The sequence below is a fragment of the Cuculus canorus genome, chromosome 14 (assembly GCF_017976375.1).
Source record: "Cuculus canorus isolate bCucCan1 chromosome 14, bCucCan1.pri, whole genome shotgun sequence".
Classification (NCBI taxonomy): Eukaryota; Metazoa; Chordata; class Aves; order Cuculiformes; family Cuculidae; genus Cuculus; species Cuculus canorus.
This window is the reverse complement of record NC_071414.1, coordinates 1,362,208-1,384,393: the sequence shown is the minus strand read 5'-3', so window position 1 is coordinate 1,384,393 and position 22,186 is coordinate 1,362,208. Positions and strand designations below refer to the sequence as shown.

At 42.7% G+C, this 22,186-nt stretch overlaps 1 protein-coding gene across 4 annotated transcripts in view; it reads right to left on the bottom strand.

The window, feature by feature from the left end:
* Positions 1–10,287: 10,287 nt before the first annotated feature.
* LOC104065539 (protocadherin alpha-C2-like) overlaps positions 10,288–22,186 on the bottom strand; it is an 87,463-nt gene continuing 75,564 nt past the window's right edge. The window contains exons 4-5 of one of the 4 annotated variants that reach the window (XM_054080033.1): positions 14,314–14,415; positions 10,310–13,871 (exon numbers count right to left, since the gene is read on the bottom strand). In XM_054080033.1, the coding sequence (XP_053936008.1) occupies positions 13,801–13,871; positions 14,314–14,415 (173 nt within the window). In that variant the 3' untranslated portion in view covers positions 10,310–13,800. Of the gene's footprint in view, positions 14,416–22,186 lie in introns of all 4 variants that reach the window. The other 3 variants (XM_054080034.1, XM_054080035.1, XM_009568026.2) reach the window with 3 other exon arrangements.

The window sequence follows — 22,186 nt, the reverse complement described above, 5'->3', positions numbered from 1 at the left end:
GAAGAACTGTGGAATTGTTTTTAACTACTTTGTTCCTACACAATACTGAGTCATTTCTTGAAGCGGAAATGCCACCAGATTTTGAAACAATAATCAATTTAAGATTACACAGAAAAAGAATTCGCCCCTCTTTTTATTTAAGAGAGCCATTACCTGTGAAAACCACAGCTTGGTAGCTCTGTTATTCTTAAAACGGAGGGTTCTCTCATTTCCTCTCTCCCCTCCCAGTCCCCTGTGTCGGTTAGAGAAAGGAAAAAGCAATTCTGTATCTTTCCTGGGCTAAATAAAACTTAATGGTTTTTTTTTGTTTGTTTGTTTTTTCTTTTTTTTTTTTTTCTAACTGAAACATTTTAACTAATTGGTATCGATTCAAAGCACATGTTGCTTAGCTTAGCCCAGCTTTAGACAGTTTTGTGTCTCTGTAGTTACTCTCCCAGCCCAGGGGCTTTTTGATCTGATGTGTTTTCTCTGCAATATTGCTACCAGATTTAAGCAGAATAAGTAAAATTGAACAGTTTAGTTTCTTTAAATCTAAGATTCTTTAAATTTAGGTGAAAGCACTTCCCTCTTTTAAATTCCATCTTTTTTCCCCTGGACAAAATATGGGCTTCAAATGCAAAAATACTTCTTCCTTGTTGCAGTCAAGAGTTGGTACTTGCCAAAAATGAAGAGCAAAGAGAGGGAAACACCTGCAGCTTCCTCACTGTCTCACAGCATGAAATGTGCAGCCTGGTTGGGACTGAGCATGCAAGGTAAGGTCAGAGAGTGGCTGATGCTCAGGAGAGCGATACAGTCCAAATACCTCCTGAAATCATGTCCTTCTCTGACAATGTCTGTCTGGAATAATAACTTGAGAGTTAATTATCATGGGTTAACACTTATTTTCTTCCGGCTCCAGGCAGTGATTTCAAAACATAAATGTTTATAAACACTTGTATCTTATGAAAGGAGAAAACAAATTAACGTGACTCATTTATTTACTAGAAAAAGAGTGGAAGAGGAAGGAAGATATTCCAGGCCAGGCTGGATATGGCTTTGAGCAACTGGATCCAGTGGAAGGGGTCCCTGCCCATGGCAGGGGGGTGGAACTGGACGGGCTTTAAGGTCCCTTCCAACCCAAAGCATTCTATGATTTAAGCATTTTCCTAATATTTAATGCTACAGCAACCCCCACCATCCCAAAACTTAACAATTAAGTTAGGAGTTTAACCTTGTAGCAGAGCAGATAAAGAGGCAGCATTACAGGCACATTGATTTCCTCAAAGGATCCACAGCTGACAGCACACATCAGCTCTAACAGGAAGAGTCATCTCTGGTAAAAGTGAGTTTTGAAAAAAGACAGAAAAAAGAACAGAAAAAAAAAAAAGCTCTCCTAGCAACAGACAGAGCATCTCCTTCAATGCAAGCAGGGAACCTCAAATACTTTTGCAGTTGTAAAAATCTTTTTTCCACTGAGTGAGACTCCCCACGGTCACTGTTCAAGCTCATAGTGTTGATGGGAGCAGGCTCCGATGAGGTGCAGACACTGCGGTGCTAATTGCCCATTAGGTTTTGTAATTACCATCACTGGGTAATGCTTATTAGTCGTTTAAATGACCCCTGCCTCCTATTGTTTTCATCTGAGCAACGGTTTAGATTACAGGCAGAAAAGGAAAGCCTATTAAACCATCAAGAGTTCCACCACAAATCCAATCCTTTAAACTTAACAGGTGTTCGTGGTTTAAAGTACAGTGAGCAAATCTTTGCCTGTTTTGGAGGATATCGATGTTTGAAGTTCAACCTCCCACTAATGGAACTACAAATAAGGATTTTGTGGCCAAGGTGGTCTTTCTCATAAGAGGATCTCTTACCTATTCACTTATCTTTCAGTTTTTAAGGTTTAGAAGTAATTGGACTTCATGATCTTAGAGGTCCTTTCCAACATTAATGTTTCTATGACCTTCACAGGCTTGAAAAATCATTCTGCCAGGATTCAAAAATCTAACAAAGGAACTTCAAGTCCGTAGCCAAAAATTTGCTCTCCTACACAGAAGTAATAAAATTTGAGCTATTAGGCGGGTAAGACACAGAACCCCCAAACACTATTCAGTAGGTGTTCTCTCTTTTTTTTGTGACCGATTTAGTCTTTTACATTTTTGCTAAAAACATTTTTTCCACTTCCTCTGGCTGCAGGGTTTTGATATGGAATAACTTTCTTGCCTAGTCTGAAATATATTAAGCTGTGTATTAAAAGAAGCTCAGCTGCCCATTAAACGACAAAGTATTTCTAAAATAATGTATTATCTTTTAAAAATTACGTAAGTGAGGAATGCATGAGATAAAGCATTAAAAGATTGGATTTTGAAGTCACAAAATGAAGAAACTAGGTTAGTAAATAACAATACATAATGTTTCTAACCTGAATCACAACTGTAAGCCCAGGCAAGCAATTTTTTTACTCCCAATGGTATTTGAATTTAAGATCATCTGCTTTGGACCAAACCAATAGTCATTAAATGTGTATAAAACTACATTTAATTTTTCAGAACGAGATCTCCCACAAAACACACCCTGTCAGTGCATGCTCAGAGGCACCACTAGATATTTCCATAGATTCATAGAATCATTAAGGTTGGAAAAGACCTCTAAGTTCATCCAGTCCAACCATCATCTCAACACAACTATGCCTGCTAGACCGTGTTTTGAAATTTCACATCCACATGCTTTTTTGAACCTCTCCAGGGGTGGAGACTCCACCACTGCCCTGGGCAGTCTCTGCCAGTGCTTTACCACTCTTTAAGTAAAGAAATTTTCCCTAATATCCAATCTAAACAACCCCTGGCACAAATTGAGGCCATTTCCTCTCATCCTGTTGCTAGTTGCTTGGGAGAAGAGACCAGCACCCACCTTGCTACAACCTCTTTTGAGGTAGTTGTAGAGACCAATAAGGTCAACTCTCAGCCTACCCTTCTCCAGGCTAAACAATCCTGGTTCCCTCATAAGACTTGTACTTCAGACCCTTCACTACCTACCTTCAGTTGCCAGTTCTGGACTTTTTCTCTAACAGCAATATGTCTGTGCAGCTGCTCAAGCAGTCTTTGTAGGACCTGGTGTGGTTGTTGCCCACAGCAGAACCATGCAAAGAACAGACGGTTTGTTATTGACATTGCTCAGGTGGAAAAGAAATAGTGCCCCATATCTACAGGTGCCTTTTCTTCACCATAGTCATAGTGAGTCATGATAATCTTATATTAGCAGAAAAAAAAAGCAGTGATATGATCACAGTGAGCTTACTGGACATATTTGAGGACGAAGCCCATCTATGTGAATGGAACAGAAAATGTTTCGTGCTGACAGAGGAAAGCAGTGTATGTAATAATGTGCTGTTTTCAAAACAGGACAGCAAAGGCAAACTTGCCCCCAGCTTTTATCGTGGCATGTTGCGTTTCATTACTGTTAAAAGCTAAAGGCTGATGAAAGACCTTGTGCCATTAGCCCACCGCATGAGCAAATTCTTGGTTTATTTCTGTTATTTCATGCTTGTCCATGTCACACAGAAGACGATCTTGACAGCATGTCTACATTTTGAAAGGATTGTCCTAAGTCACCAGCCAGCCAGAGAGATGTGAAATGTCGCATCTCAAAGAGCTGAAAATGGTGAAATGAAACAGGCAGAAATCAAAAATCAGTTATCTTAACTCTTTCATTTATCTTCACATTTACAGAAAAGTCCCCTTACCAACCACTTATCTCGGCACCTCACCTGGAGCCCCGCTTTCACTTCTGGAGTCCTCAGCACAGGAAGGACATGGAGCTGTTGGAACGAGTCCAGAGGAGGCCACGGAGATGATCTGACGGCTGGAGGACCTCCTGTATGGGGACAGGCTGAGAGAGTTGGGGTTGTTCAGCCTGGAGAAGACAAGGCTGCAGGGAGACCATAGAGCAGCTTCCAGTACTGAAAGGGGCGGAGTGCAGGGATAAGATGAAGAAAATGGTTTTAAGCTGAAAGGGGGGAGGTTGAGACGAGATCTTAGGCAGAAATTATTTTATGTGAGATTGGTGAGGCTCTGGCCCAGGATGCGCAGGGAATTGTTGGCTGCCCCATTTCTGGAGGTGTTCAAGACCAGGTTGGATGGGGCTAGAGCAAGCTGATCCAGTGGGAGGTGTCCCTGCCCATGGTAGGGGTGTGGAACTGGAGGAGCTTTAAGGTCCCTTCCAACCCAAACCACTCCATGATTCTATGATTCTAACACCTTCCCACATCTTTTCATGTGTCAGAAGTTCCATTTCTTCACTAACAGTTTTTGACACTTTCTTTGAGAGTATTTTCTGAGAATAGGGTGATCAGGGCTCTTGAGAAAAAAGGAAGTGTGTCATGTGTATAATTTCATATTAAAGCATGCAGTTCAGAAGAACTGTACTGATTCTGTGAGCAATGAAAAATGAAACCACTGCAAAATTTCTAGTCCCTTGCACCAGGGACTGGGGAATGAGATATGGAAAGTAGAATTTAGGGCTCAGTTTGCAGCAGCATATACTTGGCCTTGAAAATTAGATCTGTGACATTTCCCTGCCTCCACTAAACTGGCTTTGGCAGCAGCATTATATTGAATACCACACTTCTCTTTGGCTTCGGTAAAACACAGCATTAGAATCTCAGCTTCAGTACCCCCCATTGTCAATATTTGGGTAACTATTTATGAGATAAGAAACAAGCCTTGAGAAGCGGAGAGCTTCTAGAGCCTTAAAGGTGATGAGAAATCAGTAGGTAAATATCTGCCCAAAACGACTGTAAGAAATGAGAAAGTGTCTAGACAGGTTTCTACTGTGCATGGATTTTTCTCTACTGATCGTTATATTATTAAAATATTAGCCCGGAAACTTCACCTGAAATGGTTGTTCTACTCTCTTAAGTATAAAATAAATCTCAAAAAAATAAAAACCCAGTCAAACCAGATAAAATACAACAAAGTGCAGCAATGTTTACACTCATTTGCATTTTTGCATCTGTAAGTGAGCCTGGAGCCACTGGTGGGTGAGGTGTTAGATATCTTCATTCAAGAACAGTACAAGAATTTTCTCAGGTCCCTTCAGTGATTACTTTAACAGCTCTTGGAACTCTGGGGAGAGACCAGTGACAGAGGCCAGATGGCAAAAGCTTGAAAATTATAGGGCAAAGGGCCTGCAATTTGTGCCAGGAAAAATGGATTGGTATGGTCACAGAATCATAGAATCAGGGAATGGTTTGAGTTGGAAGGGCCCTTAAAGATCACCCAGTTCCACCCCCCTGCCATGGGCAGGTACACCTCCCACTGGATCAGGTTGCTCCACGCCCCATCCAACCTCACCTTGAATACCTCCAGGGATGGGGCATCCACAACTGCACTGAGCAACCTGGGCCAGGGCCTCCCCACCCTCACAGCAAAACATTTCTGCCTAAGATCTCATCTCAATCTCCCCTCTTTCAGTTGCAAACCATTCCTCTCACCCTGTCCCTGCCCTCCCTGATGAAGAGCTTCTCCTCAGCTTTCCTGTCGCCCCATTCAGGACTGGTAGCTGCTTTAAAGTCTCCCTGGAATCTTCTCTTCTCCTGCCTGAACAACCCAAACTCTCTCAGCCTGTCCTTGTACAGGAGGTGCTTCAGCCCTTGGATAAGCTCTGTGGCCTCCTCCGGATTCGGTCCCACAGATCCATGTCCTTCCTGTGCTGAGGACTCCAGGTGAGGTCTCATGAGTGCAGAGTAGAGGGGAGAATTCCCACCTTCAACCTGCTGGCTATATAAAGAATAAAAGTACAGTTTTATGAAAAATGGGTCTTGTCCAATAAATGCAGTACTATTTTTAATGGATCATTGGCCTGATTTATAGAGAAAACTGTGCTAACAAAAAAAAAATCAATTTGTGTGCCTTAGTTTTACATACCAGTGATCATATGTAATAAAGCTGTAAATGTCTCACAACAAATAAAATGAGGCAAGTAAGTGTAAATGTTTCTCTGGGAGCTTCTCTGCATCTTTAGGGGATTTCTTCTTCACCAAATGCTGCTAAATTAATAATGGACAAGAAGATATAAAATTATTTAAGGAGAAACATGCAGATGACGCTTAATATTAGAAACAGAAATGCCTCATAGAAAATGAGACACAGGACAATTATATAAACTAGGGAAGGTGGAGAGCAACCGAGGCACAGACTTTACCACATCCAAAGTTATTATCTTATATGATCAAGAATGTAGGTCACGTGTCTGAATAAAGGAATCAGCTATGTATTGCAAAAGGCTTTGGACTGATCAGCAAACCAGTTCCATTTGCATTTTATGCACAGTACCTCTTTTAGGATTGGCCCCGGGTATATAAGTGCTGGTCATACATGCCAGGGAAGGATTTGGACACTGGTCCATCGATGCTGGGGATGTTTGCTGCCTTGGCCTGTATCAGCCCTTGGCTGCTCAACTTTACAAATGGATAAAAGCCTGTAAGCCATACATTCCCAGGAAGGAAGGTACTTGCTTTTCGGTTTCCTGGAACAGAGCTTGGGGTAGAAGAGCAGGAAGGAAGCCAATGTGATAGGCTTATACAGGAAGCATTTGGACAGTCCTTTCATTTTGAAGGTGCCTTGACATGGACATAAATCCAGTCTTGCTGAATTTGACTAGTACTGCTTTTTAAAACAAGTTTTTGAAAGAAGCTAGGGGAGCTGGGCTAGGGCAGGAGGAGACGCTGTGTGGTTTTCACAACCAAATTCTTCTATTTGTTCCGACAGCGTATAGAAAATACAGGAAGATGTAATATTCATGCAATTAAAAGAGGACATAGGACTTGTGGTTGAGTCAACTTATCAGAGGAGAGGAACAACAGCCATGAACTCATCCAGCTGCACAGGTATAAAGAGACCTTGGGATCTTTCAGAACAGGCTCAACAAAATCACTATTTGCCCTGTGAATGGGTGAGCATCAGGGCATCTGACCCTTTGCAACCATAATCCCACCATTGATTGACAGCAGGTATGGAATTCATACCCAGCTCCACGCCGCTGGCATCTACAATGATACAGATATGTACAGTGGAACACACGTGACCTTGTAGAGTGAGGTCAGGGAGCATGGACAAGAGCCTCTGGGGTTAAGAGTTTTTAGTATCTCCCCATGTTGGGAAGGGAAAAGACTTAGGACAACACAACTCTTCTCTAGAGTCTACCCTTGCAGGGTGTGCAGCCACTCTGCAAATGTTCATCGCACAGGATGCCATGTGGGGTGCACAAATACCTGCAGCTTTCCCATGACCTATTTATTATTTCATACAGCCATGTGATTCTGGTAGACATTGTGGCAGCAAGTGCTTCGCCACAAAATGCTCTTGCTGTTGGGGTTTCACTGCGTGAGTTAATCAATGCAGAACTGCACCATTGACATTGATCAGGTTGTGAAGGCTTTGCCATTATTGTAATGCAGTATCCTATTAATTCCAGATTCCTTAGCATTTGCCTGTGTGCATACTAATGAAGACCAGCACCTCTTGGCAGGTTCGCAAGGGGATCCCAGCAGCGCACAATAAGGGTCTAAGCAAAGATACTCAACAGGAATTTTAATTCTGTCTTAGTCATAAACAACTGGAGCAATACAGCTCACAGGACAGCAGTGCCTGCCATCAGCCCAACAGCATAGTTGACAGCTCTGCAGATGATCCAGGCTGTCCATTTGTAAAAGCCTGCTTGACCCAAGGGGCTATTAGCAAGATCTATGGGTAGAATAGCCCCTCCCTTGGGCTGAAAATAAGTGCTTTTAATTCCCTGGGTTGACCTGTCACATTTTGAATCTCTGGTATCTTCCAGTGTTGTGGAAAAATTCACTCACATAGGACTTCCACTACTTTCTGGCTAATGAATGCCCCCCTGCTTGTGCTGCTGGCTGGAATCTGACCCTGTGTGTCCAGCTGAGCCTTCCTCCCCATGTGTGTGAAGGGAGCCTGAGGATAAAATAAAACTGGTTTCACCTTTTTGTTCCATTTACTCCCTCAGAACAGAGCGAGGTACTTTTGCCTGCAAGTTCTCCATACAGCCACCCTTCTGGGCAAGACGCAGCTCATATTCAGGATGGCATTACTATTGCAACAGCACTGAAGTAGATCTTTCCAAATGCCTTTGGAATGATCAAGGGAGCTTTTGTGATGTTTGGTGGCAGCTTAAATTGAGTCCTATAAAGAACTTTCTGAGTCTACAGGTAGCTGGTCTAACACAATTTACACACCTTTGGGTTAGGCAGCTCCTCTTTATGGGGTAAACCCCTGTCAGGAGCTCCATGGAGCACTACCTTAAATGTTAGTACCTATATGTTACATAATTCCCTTTTGGGCATCTAAGAAGTGAAGCAGAATTTCATGGTTTCAGGCTTGTCCCTTACCAAACATGCAGTGAAGGCTGCACCCCAGGTAATTCCCATGCTCCAAGTTGAGAGCAAATTCAGGAAAGTTAAACCTCTTCCTCCTGTCATCACAAAGCCCTACTGTCAGCTGAGACTGGAATCGCTGCTTCGGGCCTGGCCTGAGCCTGCTCTGCCAGCCCATGGAAAGGAGGTCTTGGCTCCTCACTGAACCTGTTTGCATCATGGATGAGGAAGAGGGAGGCAGACACCAGTCAGTAATGGCTTTCATAGTGTACAACACCAGGGGGTGTTGACTGCAGTGATGTCTGAAAAGCCATAAGCCTCAGACTACAGAATTGATTTGATTTGTAACTGTTTCACAGGCAGAGAGGCTGCAGGTAGGACTCTTTAAACACTGAAGTGAGGAAGATCATCAAGAGAGATGTCCTCCTAAAGGAGGGCTGTGTTACACTGGGGGCTTCGTTAGGGCACATGGTTACATCTGCACACACTTTCAATCTAGTTTTCCTCAGAATTACATGTTTCTCCCCCTGAGGCTGCACTGAGTAGAATTTGAGTCCTAGAAAAGCTGAAAGATTTATCTTACAAGAACACTACTGCAGGATTGAAAGTCTAGAGTGGCTGTGATTGGTGTGTTGCAATAACTATTATGTCTTGTTGAGCTTCTTATGTGGCGTCATTCCTATAATTAATGGACAAGGACATTCCAATTCTCCTCAATGCTGCTCAAGACACTTGAACTTTCCATAAAGTATCACCAAAGAGGCTGGACCATGGCCAGCTCTAACATTACCCCTTCTCAGTGCTGAAGCCTGAAATCAGATGTGATGCACCTGCTCTGATGAAATACTCACTGCTGAGTCCATAAGGCAACCCTTCATCGTCTCCATTTGGCAGGAGATTCAGATGAAAGGAGGTTGAAGTGAGGTGGGTGCTGGTCTCTTCTCTGAAGTAACAAGTGGTAGGAAGAGAGGAAATGACCTCAAGTTGCTCCAGAGGAGGTTTAGATTGGATATTAGGAAAAACTTTTTTATGGAAAGAGGGGCGAAGAATTGGAACTGGCTGCCCAGGGCAGTGGTGGAGTCTCCATCCTGAGAGGGGTTCAAAAAACATGTAGATGTGGTGCTTCAAAACATGGCCTAGTAGGCATGGTAGCTTTGAACTAATGGTTGGATTGGATGAACGCAGAGGCCTTTTCCAACCTTAATGATTCCATGATTCTATATTATTCCTGCTGGAATGGCACACTGGTAACACGGGCTTTCACCCTTCACCTGACACAAAGCCCCATAGGTGTGCCCAGCACCTGACCTATGCTCTGTATTGCAATGCCTGTAGAATAACACTTCCCATCTGACAGCATACGTGGGGCTCTCTCTTCGTGATGTGTCCCACTCCCCCCCACCACAGCAGAGCTCGCTATGTTGAGGGACACGTGAGTTGAGTGGCTGGAGTGACAACAGGCTTATGGCTACTCTGCTTGGTATGGTGGCCAGCTTAATCCCTCCAAACTAGGATCCTGGGTTTGGAATCTGGTTTTCAAGCCTAGAATGCCTGTTTTGTAATGTGCTCTAGGGATCACATCTTAAATGGGGATGAGTTGCTTGCTATCTTTATTCAGACAGCAGTGACACAGCTCTGGGAGCCACTGGCAGGCAAACTTTTAATACATGCCAAGCTGTGTGGCTGCTGAGAGATGTTTACTTCACCACGTCTCTGTCATCTTTTGATGTTAAAATCTGTGTCAGAGTGATTGCATGGAAGCCTTCCCCGGATATGAGAGGGAACCCACAGTGCAGTGTAAGATATGTTTTTTTTCACCATACAGCAGAAGAAATTCTGGGGTATTTCATGCTGAGGAATAATTCTTGTTAGGTCTCTAAGCCATACAAAGGCACCCGAACAACATGAATTCCAGAAGTAGATGCGTAATGTCATGGCATCAGCTTGAAAAATCAGATAGATTTGCATAACAGGCTTTACTAAGTATATGTGACAGTAGGTACTGCAGTATTCTGTATAACAGCATAATCAGGTCCCAGATCGTTATAGATATGTATAAATGCTTGCATTCACACACAGAGAGATACAGAGACACATATACAAACACACTCTCTTATCTGCAAATGCAGAGCAGTATCACTGGATCCTCTAGTGAGGGCTGGAGGCCATAGAGAAGAAAAAGAACTCCGGAGAGTAGAAAGTAAAGCATCCTTGTACTGAGAGCTAATGGGAAATTAATTCATAAGCTAGCAATATTGGTTTTCTACTAGGCTGGTTTAAGCTGCACAAGGACATTAAAATGTGGTACAGCATTTATTTTGCTACAGCTATTCGATTCACTCTTGATATTTCCAGTTGTGTGAGTGCTGTGCAAAGCCAGACACTCAGGCATCTGCGAGCATCATATAGGGATTAATATATATGAGCCACCACAGTAAACTCTTCACATACACAATTTATTTATTGCATTGTTTGGAGCTCTCAGCCTGGCAATGTGTTAAAAATCAACTCTGTGTCAAGGAACAGCCACTAGTTTCCAAACAATTAAATAACATCAAAACTGCGGACCCTACTCATTCACTGGGACTCAAATCAGGCTAAAGGCTCAGCTCTTTCCTTAATACTTGTCTTACATGAGAGCCACAAAACTGCTGCTAGGGGAGAATAGGATAAGGAAGGATGACTGTACATGGTTTATTTTACCTAGTTGTTGACACAAACTTGGCTGTAACTTGGACTGAAACAAGTGAGGCCAGTTGCATAGAAGGAAGGCAGTAATTAACTTTACATTTTAAGAATGCAATTACTGTTTGAGGACAAGTGATTTTAGAAACATAGAAAGCTTCAACTAAAGCATTTGATGGCACAAAGCAGGAGAATCATGGAGTCATTATTAGGGAGCTAATAAAATGAAGTTTCCTGGAGGAAATGCTATTTATTGGAACCATGAGACTGTTAAGATCCAGAATGGGCAGCTGTAAGTTTTTGGCCAGCCCACATGAATTATGTCTCCTATAGAAATTGTAGTCACTGTATGATGTGCCTATAAGCACTGTTCTAGAAAGGGAGCTTCCCCTCCATTTCTCCTGGGAGAAAGGCAATTAACAGTGTAACAGTTTTTTTTCTGTGGAAGCAGTTCTTGAAACACATCCAGTGAGGGAAGAAGAAGGGGAAAGGAAAGAGCGGAGATTTAGCTGAGTTCTTAGGAAGAAATGTGTTTCCTGTGAGGGTGGCGAGGTAGTAGCCAAGGTTGTCCAGATCAGTGGTGGCTGCCCCATCCCTGGAGGTGTTCAAGGCCAGGTTACATGGGGCTTGGAGCAATCTGATCCAGTGGGAGGTGTCCCTGCCCATGGTAGGGGTGGAACTGGATGGGCTTTAAGGTCCCTTTCAGCCCAAACCGTTCCTTGATTCTATGAAATCTCTGTGCTGATTTTTTGCCAAGGGCACTGGGGAGAGCTACTTTATGAGTACAAACCAACAGCATCCTTCTGTGTGTTTCAGTTACCACAGTGACTCCAGCTTAGGAACATATTGGGAACTGTTGGATCAGTCACCAAATGAAAAAAAAGTCTAAATGTACTCACATAAAAAAAGTAGCACCTTTTTCATTGCCAGTGAAACAAGCCTGGTAGCCAAAGCAGCCTCTGAACAGACCATATGAGGCCATTGGTGGTTCGTGCTTTGAGATAGAAATTCTTTTATTAGAGCTTTCCCTTTAGTGATGTTTTAAGACTTGCTGCAGGTCTTAAAAATGAATAGGAATTGTCCTATTCTGAACTGTCAGCAGTTTGGAAACTTAAAACACATCTCAAGAAACCCAGTTGTTCTCTTTGATCCTAGATTAAAGGGCCAGTTAGAAATTTTAGAGCTACGTAGTTTCTTACACAGTTCCAATTAATGCAACACTTAAGCTTTATTCTGTGAATGTACAATAATGTAAAAAACTCCTTGGAATTCCCTCGTCAGCTGTATCCTATTTAAAAATACATGTATTGGTTTTATAGTAACATTCTCAACCACATTCAATACTCCATCTATACCCTTAGGTTTAGTACTTCACAGAGCTTTAGCATCACAGATTCTTACCAATAAATCCCAAATACATGCATGGTTTGGTTTAAGAAAGATATTTTACTTGTGTTTCATACACAAAAAACTCATAATCAACAGTGGCTTAAAAAATTAACACTACTCCACTTTTCCACAAGTGTACAAAAAAAGAAAGAATGAATTTACATTCAACGGTAAAGCTTGAAGTCCACTCTAATAATAGTTGCATTGACATTCACATACACAAGCACAGAATAAATATTATATTATAAGAGCATACAGTATACATACAGTACTTGAATTTTACATAAGGAGTGTTAGTAGGGTTGGGAATTCATAATCTCATAGAAAAGTCAAACTAAAATGAGAACAGGGTGTGCGGGAGGTAACATCAAGGTATTGCACACAGCTAGCGGGTTAGTAAATCCATGTGTGTGAGAAGTTTGCTTCTGCTTCTTCATAGCAGGACAGTTTATTTGCAAAGGTGGATTCAAAGTGCAGATTAATGCCAAGAAAAAAAAAATGAGAAGAAGATATTCTTGTATTTATTACTACATGCAAGAGGCAGCCCCCCGATTCACCCGACAGAATAAAGCTGTTATTGGCAAGTGGCTGATATAATATAGATGTTTCAGGCAATTCTTCTAAAGCACTTTAATAGCAGCAATTGTAATTTATAATGGCTCTAGATTGACTTCTGTTTGGGTTAAAGGGCTTCATATTTCTTTAACATTTACAGCTATATTTCTTTATAAATAAATATTTTAAATAACAAATAGCATAGTTAACATTTCTTTTTTTCTCTCGTTTGCATAAGTGTCGTGGAAAAACTCTGACCTTTTTCAGAGACATAATGTGCAAAATAATGTTTGAGTGGAAACAGGGACACAGAACATCACAGTTACATTCCTGGGATGTCAGCCCAGCCCATCCTGCACTCGCAGGGCTGGCTTTGCCAGGGGAATGAAGGGCTTGAAGGAACAATTTTCCCGATGGCTTGCTTGGTAAAAGACAAAATTTATGATATCTTTAAAGAGCTGTAAATGTGAGGGTTTGTTTGCAGATGTGTGTACAATACGTCATGTATAGGACTCAGTATTTCCACACAGTGACTTCTCAAAATTGGAAAAGTCTGGTCATTTCCTATCAGACATTTCCTTCCCAGCCTGAACATCTTTGAACACTTATATTCATGAGGTGTTTCCTCTGTTGCGTATTTACCAGCTCTTCTTGCATTTTCTAATCTGATCTCATATCGCCTAGCTGACATCTGCACACAAATATTTCCAATGTGATAGAGGGTGCACAAGATTAAAACTTTTAAACCTGTCCTGTAAGTGTCATCAAGACAGGAGCACAGGAACCACAGTGCAGAGTCCAACCTCTCACTGGCTGTACTGTGAAGAGTCTCCTTTTCGGCGTAGGAGAAAGGAAACTTGTGTCTGCTTTTTAGATTCTGAAAACAAGCCAGAGTGGAGAAAAAGAGTTAACACCAGACTTAATAATAAAGCTTTTAAGACAAAACCTGTTAAGCAATTTAGACTGACACCGTGAATTTCCTGCTGATTTTCTCAAGTCTGTACATACAGGAAATCTGTGAACAGTAGGAAGAAGTTGGGAGTTGCTACATAGGAGAAATCTGCCATGATTACAAAAACTGGCTAAGTGGGTTCTTACAGTATAAACCCCTCACTGGTCACTGTTCTCAGTGGTGCTGTTGCCCTTTTCTTTTTTCTCCTGAGTCTTGTTTCCCTTCTTCTTTTTCTTCTTTTTCTTGGTCTCTTCCTTCTTGCCAAAGGTTATGAAGTCACTTTTGTCAATTTGGCTGTTTGGTGGCTCCTGCCGGATGGAGATGATTGCAGGAGATCCTGGGATAATGAATTTGTCTGGCAACTCACCAGGACCACCTTGTTTGGGATTGCCCGGTCCAAATCTAAAGGTCCAGCTGTTGCTGTTCACACCAGCTCCCACTGGGGGGGACACCTCTCCCGCCTCAGGTTCTGAAAAAGTCAAAACAGCAAGAAAAGCTTAAAGCATCCTTAAATACATGCACTCGGTGAGTATCAGCTTCCTATTGGAAAGCTATGGCTTTAGCCTGGCTTGACACTGACTCTTGATTGCCTGGCTGCTCATTTCAGTGTTATTGACTGGTTCTTGTTCAGGCTGCTTAATGGCAATATGCACAGACCCACTCCACATACTGCTGGATGGCTTGTTGTTGGAATACAGTTGTTCTCTGTGTTTGAGTTTGAAGTGCTTGGACTAAGAGATTGCTGTGATGCCGCCTATGGTAGTGTTTTATAGCATGAAACACAAATGGACGTCGCACAAGGGAGTCAAGTCTTTTGGGAGAGGATTAGAGCAGCACCCAGGGCAGGGGACACCAGCATTGGCAGTACGCACATCCATGGTGGATATCTTAGTAAAACAGCCTGTCAGCTGTGTCCAGGATTCCTAGTGGAGGGAATGAGTTGGTGTATCCCAGAGAGGAAAAAACAACTAGCATGTATGTGTGTATGCACATATGTATGCAATGTGACCAATCAGCACACACAGTCCTAGAGAAGAAACAGGCATGAATGAATGGTAGAGACACCACAGGACCCCTTCAATCAGAGTGCAGAATCTAAGCCCAGAAATATCCATAGTCTTCTTCACGGAGAGGCTCTAACAACCTGCTCCCATCTGCCAGGAAGGGGGTGACTTTTGTATGAGAGGCATCAAGTTTTTCTAAACTATGAACTTACAAGGAGAACTAGAAAAGGCTGGTGCCAAATTCGTGGGAAGCTGTCAAGAATGGTCTAGAAGTAAATAATACTGCAGGGAGTTTCCAAACTGGGAAACTCCTCACTGTTACGTTTCTTTTTTCCATTGTAATATCACATCATAAAGGATGAAAAACACCAGAGTGGTGACTGACTCTTGGTTCTTTGAATTGCTGTGGTAGAATGGTAGATCACAATATTTTATATGGGTCAATATAAGGTGCAGTTCTGTTTCCAACTTCAGGCTTGCAGTACGAAGCCAGTTTTTATTTTAGTTCCACGATTTTACCAAGGTTGAGCTAATCAGACTAAAACGTTTGTGTATGCTGTCCTGAAAAGGACAATTTATAGAATAATGAAATGCAACACAAATCAGGTTCTTCTGTGAGAGAAAGTCCCAAAATCTCGCTGCTTTCTTTTTTCTTAAAGTTTAAAAAGTCTTTGTAATTAACTTAACTCCCAATTTTGAATTGGAACAGCAGATCCATAGACTCATAGAATCACAGAATCATAGTACAGTTTGGATTGGAAGGAACCTTAAAGATCATCCAGATCCAGCCATGGGCAGGGACATCTCCCACTGGATCAGGGTGATCAGCCTGGCCTTGAACACCTCCAGGGATGGGGCAGCCACCACTGTTCTGGGCAACCTGGGTCAGGGCCTCCCCACCCTTCACAGCAAAACATTTCTTCCTAAGATCTCATATAAATCTACCTTCTTTCAGCTTAAAACGGTTCCCCCTGATCCTGTCCCTGCACTCCCTGATCCAGAGCCCTCCCTAGCTTTCCTATAGCCCCTTTCAGCACTGGACGCGGCTCTAAGGTCTCCCTGCAGCCTTCTCTTCTCCAGGCTGAACAACCCCAACTCTTCCAGCCTGTCCTCAGATGAGAGATGCTCCAGTCCTTAGATCATCTCTGTGGCTCCTCATTCTACCATATAACTTTAAGTGTTCAAGGGATTGTGATCAGGGGAAAGCTCCGTGCTTATGCATCAATGCTAAAGCCTTAGAATCTGATGAAAATATACTTTTCTATGCTCTAAATGTGCTGTCCCCCACAGGACCTATCACATTTGTAACACTCGTAGCCACACACACACTCTTGCAATACCACATCACCAATGCCCACGTGACTGATTTCACTCTTAGCATCACTGTGTTCTGCAACAGAGCTGCCCAGTTGAACGGGTAAAGACGTTTGGGGAAAGAAGGAGCTGGGATCTGCATTGCTACAAGGAAGGGTTGGAAAACCAGCTGAATGGGACTCCGTATCCTTTGGAAAAGGAGGCAAGAGCACAGAAAGGAGAAGGAACAGGAGTCCAAGGTGTCTCACTGATGAAAGGAAGCAGGAAAAACAAGCAAAGCAGACAATCTAGACACCAATGTTTTGCCAGACCAGAAGATGATATTCAATTAACCTCAACTACTGACTGCTCTGTACCACTGTAGAATGAAGAATACTGCATTTGCTTTAGCAGCCATTTCCTGATGTGAACAGCATCTCCTGTACTCATTCTTTCATGATTCTTCATCTTTGGTAATGTAGTTTGTACGATTTTCCATTTAATGAAATCAAATGCATGACTTAAGGCTCTTCTGGTTCAAAAGCTGAAGAGCACATTTTGCTGCTTGAAAATCTGTCTCCTGCCAGGCAGCAGAATAAACACCCAGAAAGCATGATTCCTTTTAAGGTTTCTCTCACTTACGCAGTGCATCCATGTCACAGAACCAAAAAAACTTCTGTACATGACACATCAGAAATGTCTCTGAGACCATCTGTATAACAGGTTTGGAACACAGAATTTTTGTGAAGGAGGTGATATGGCTGCTTTTATGATGTGCTCTTTAACCAAGAATTAGAAGAGCCTGTGTGCTCCTTTTTCTCCTAAGACTATATTTAAAGATGATGAAGAGTTTATGTTCTTTCCAGGAACTGCAGAAGTTGTTTTAGTGGCCTTAACATCTCTAGTCTCAAATATCATAGAATTATGGAATCAATAAAGTTGGAAAAGATTTCTAAGTTTCTTCAGTCCAACCATCAGCCCAACCCCACCGTGCCCACTAAACCATGTCCCCAAATGCCACAGCCACACGTTTTTTTTAACCCCTCCAGGGGAGGAGATTCTACCACTACCCTGGGCAGCCTCTGCCAGTGAGTCACCACTCTTTAAGTAAAGAAATTTTCCCTAATATTCAATCTAAACCTCCCCAGCACAACTTGAGACCATTTCCTTTTGTCCTATCACTAGTTACTTGGGAGAAGAGACCAGCACCAACCTCACTACAACCTCCTTTCTGGAAGCTGCAGAGAGTGATGAGGTCTCCCCTCAGCTTCCTCTTCTCCAGGCTAAACAGCCTCAGGTCCTCCAGCCACTTCCATAATCCCCATAGCTCCAGATCCTTCACCAGCCTTGTTGCCCTTCTCTGGACGTGCTCCAGCATCTCAAGGTATTTCTTGTAGTGACACAAAACTGAACCCAGGATTCAAAATGTTCTTTATAGAGGTGTAACTTCTTGTTAGAAGTTATTATTATTGTGGAAGTTCCTGTTTCATCAGTTGTAGCTTTTCTGCAAACTTCCTGCAGTCTTAACTATCAACTTCAGATTTTTCAAGTTTGCTGCTATTAAGAGTCTGAGTGAGTCCTTTCATCCTGAATGCATTAATAGGAACAAGCTTTCATTTCTCATAAAGTATTTAGGTCAGGTACATTTCATATTGCTTTTGTTTCTTTGAAATGATAACTTGCAAAGGTAAATGTTGTGTGTCTTGGCCTTTTTCCAAATTATTAATCATCTTTCTCCAGCAATATAAAAATGTGAGCTTTCATTTTGGACATAATAAATTAAGCCCTATTTGACAAATAAATATTTTCTCCTTCCCAACTACCCTATACACCATTCATTCGAAACAACATTGGCCCAGACCCAATGCTCTTTTCCTGTTCCTGACAGGAAAAAAAACAGCTGAAGGTGACCTCAAATAATTTCTGAATCAACCTTGCTCTGGCTGGGGAGAACCTTGTAGCAGTGAATAGTTCAAAAACTGCTTTGAAGTGTACAGGGTTACAACACTGTAAGGACTGCAGTGCCAACACAGCACAGCCAAAACAACATGGTGTGTGGTAATGCGACTTTGAGGTGAGCATATTAAAGAATCACAGAACAGTTTGGGTTGGAAGGGACCTCAAAGACCACCCAGTCCCACCCCTTCTGAATCAGATTGCTCCAAGTCCCATTCAACCTGGCCTTGAACACCTCCAGGGATGGGGCAGCCACCACTGACCTGGGCAACCTGGGTCAGTGCCTCACAAGCCCGAGAGTAAAAAATTTCTTCCTAAAATCTTATCTAAATCTGCCCTCAGTGATCTTATATTATCCATTTTACCACACAAATCCAACAATGTACAAGAACAGGAGGTGTCCTTAAGGCACAGTATCCCTTTTTCCTTGCATGAAAACTCTTGCCAGTCTAACAGCGTGTATGTGCATATCTGCATTATTGAAATCTAATTCAGACCGGGATAGTGACCCTTTAATCTGGTTTTGCCCAGACAAATCCACTTGCCAGATGAAGTCAGTCACGTTTACCATAAAGGCATATGACATTATGTATCCCAGCACAACAAACCCATCATAGCTACCCTGGAACCAGGATTCTGTCAAACTTAAGACGTAAGGTGGTTTGCTTCAATTCCTGTGTGGTGTGGGTTTTTTTTTTCCCATCCCCTACTATGTTTGTTGTTCATACAAATTAAGTATTTTTACACTCCTTAATATGCACTAAGTCAAAGTGAACTGATTATCCTTACAGCTGAGTGGAGAGCTCACATACAAAAAGACAGACAGAATATGAGTTAAGAGCCATCATTTCCTATGAGTGGGGCTTCTACAGCAGCCTCGGGAAATCTCCCTTCTCTGTGATTTACCTGATAACATGTGTGTTGATCTGTATTGGCAGGCTGGAAGGTCACAGTACAGCTTTACAAACAATGTCGTATACTGAGGCATTTCAGATCAAGGATAAAAGTCACTTACTACCCAGTTTCCAAAGCTTCCTTAAATATGACTTCTGTTTCATATCAGCAAGAATTTAACAACAAAAGCTCTCCACTTAGATGCTATTTTGCATTTAACAGGATTAGCTGTACTTCTCTTGCATATTTTCTGGGTTTTACTGCTTTAAATTTGTTTATTAAACTCAGATGAAGATCTAAATAAAGTGTCCTGGCTTAGGCTGGGATAGAGTTAAAACACAACAGTAGTTGTTGTGTTTTGGATTTAGTAGGAGAATAACATTAATAACGTTACACACTGGACCAGGTTGTCCAGAGAAGTCAAGAGGTCCTATCCCTGGATGTTTTCAAGGCCAGGTTTGATGGGACTTTCAGCAACCTGATCCAGTGGGAGGCATCCCTGCCTGTGCCAAAGTGTGGAACTGGATGGGCTTTAAGGTCCCTTCTGACCCAAATCGTTCTATGACAACAGTTGTTGCCAGGTAATGTGTATGCTCGGCTGGGATAAAGTTAATTTTCTTCCCAGCGACCACTGTGATTTAGAGTCAGTATGATAAAAATGTAAATAATGCACCAATGTTTTCTGTTGTTGTTAAGAAATTCAAGATTTTTTTTCAGTTTCCCATGCTCTGCTGGTGCACTCGTGCACAAGGAGCTGGGAGGGAGCACAGCCTGGCAGCTGACCCAAGCTCTGGCCAAAGAGATATTCCATACCATGTAACACCATGCTTGGTACCTAAATGGAAATTTGGGTGGGGGTCAAACTTCAGTGCTTGGGGATTGCTGCTCAGGGACAGGCTGGGTATTGGTCCTTGCACAGTGAACAATTCATTGCACATCACTTGTTTGGTATATTCTGCTATTATATTCTGTTATTATCTTTATTCTTTCCTCCTTTTTTGTCCTATTAAACTGTTTTTATCTCAGCCCATGAATTCTACTTTATTCCTCCTTCTATCTCACTGCAGGGGTTGGGGGAGAGAACAAGAGAGCAGCTGCATGATGTATGGCTGCCTGCCAGGTTAAAGCAGGACATAGAATCACAGAATCATTGATTCATAGAATGCTTTGGGTTGGAAAGAACCTCCGGGTCCAATGCCCCTGCCATGGGCAGGGACACCTCCCACTGGATCAGATTGCTCCAAGCCCCATCCAACCTGGCCTTCAACCCCTCCAGGGATGGGGCAGCCACCACTGCTCTGGGAAACCCAGGCGAGGGCCTTCCACTCTCACAGAAAAACATTTCCTCCTAAGATCTCATCTCAATCTCTCTCATCCTGTCCCTGCTCTCCCTGATCAAGAGCCGCACTCCAGCTTTCCTGGAGCCCCTTTCAGTACTGGAAGCTGCTCTGAGTTACCCCCCCAACCTTCTCTTCTCCAAGTGGAACAACCCTAACTCTCTCAGCCTGTCCTCATATGGGAGGTGCTCCAGCCCTCGGATCATCTTTGTGGCCTCCTCTGGACTTGCTCTAACAGCTCCATGTCCTTCCTGTGCCAAGAACTCCAGAACTAAAGCAAAGATCATAAAAGGACATAAAGACATAAAGGAAATCTGTCAGCTATATATATACCAATTAATTTAAAACATTAACCTTTTCTTCTTCCTACAGCTACACAGAGTTTTGCCAGAGCAAAAATGAGTTTTGCCAGAGCAAAAAAAATGGTCTTACATGAAAGTTCAGAGTCTGGCCATGTCCTGGTGTAACACCAAAAATTACTTTGGAGACTGCCCCTTTGCTTTATTCTCAAGGAATACCACAGCTTTCATGTTCAATGAGCAAATGATTTATTTTTAATGCACACATGCAGCAGAACCCAAAATCTAGGCTGCACCTGCTTCTTTGCCTCTGTCTGCATGCTAAAATGGGAGACGAACTTTTCACCCCTTCCATTTCCTCCTGCACTCTCCGAAATACAAGTGTCTCAGTGGACTTTAAATGGAACCCAGAGCAACAGAGGCTTTGCAGTCGAGGAGGAAAGGACTTCTAGCCTGTCTTTCAAAAAAACATCTTTTTCTGTCCACTGACTGTTCTCTGAAATGCAGGGTCAGATTTACATACAACCTCTCCCCTCCCCATCCTAAAATCTCTCCAAAAGCTTGAAGCAGTACGGTACTATGCCAAGATACTTTTTTTCTCTTCCAGAGTCATTTACATTCATATGCTGCAGCCCTCTGCCTCTCACAGGACTCGAAAAGCATAGAATCATAGAATGGTTTGGGTTGAAAGGGACCTTAAAGCCCATCCAGTTCCACCCTCCTTCCACTGGATTTCCTACCCACCATCAGATAGAACATGTCAAGTGGATTTCATTGGCTCCAAGCTCCCAGAAAAGAAGCAGGTTGCAGCTGAGCTCTTTTTCGCCCTGAAGGTACAGAGGCAAAGGCACAAATTGCCCAGAGCAGTGGTGGCTGCCCCATCCCTGGTGATGTTCAAGGCCAGGTTGGATGGGGCTTGGAGCAACCTGATCCAGCGGGAGGTGTCCCTGGGAACAGCGGGGGAGTTGGAACTGGATAGGTTTTAAGGTCCCTTCCAACCCAAAGTGTTCTATGATTCTATGATCCCTTTTCTAAATTCAGGAACCAAAAAGTAAGCATCCAACATAAACTGTCTAATTTAGTTCTTGCTGCAGTCTATAAAGAGAGACAGGCATGCTCAGAAGGCAGTTCAACCCGCTGAGCTTACAAGCCTGTTTTCAGCAGCACTGAATTCTCTTTGTTCCTCTTGTCTCTCTGCTGCTGCTCTACTACCCGTGCTTCTTTATCTGCAGGCATAGCCCAGAGGGCCAATTTAAGCCAGACAGCAAACTTTTGGGTAGACAGTGGAAAAGGAACTGACTTCCACCCTCAGGAGCAAGCCGAGCAGCATCCTGGCTTGGGGAATGTTGAAGACCATGCCAGAGTATTTTTTCAAAAAAATAGAAGTTTGAAACTAATCTCTTTAACGGTGACAGTCACAGGATTCCAGTGCAACTACTTGCAAGATGAGGCCACTT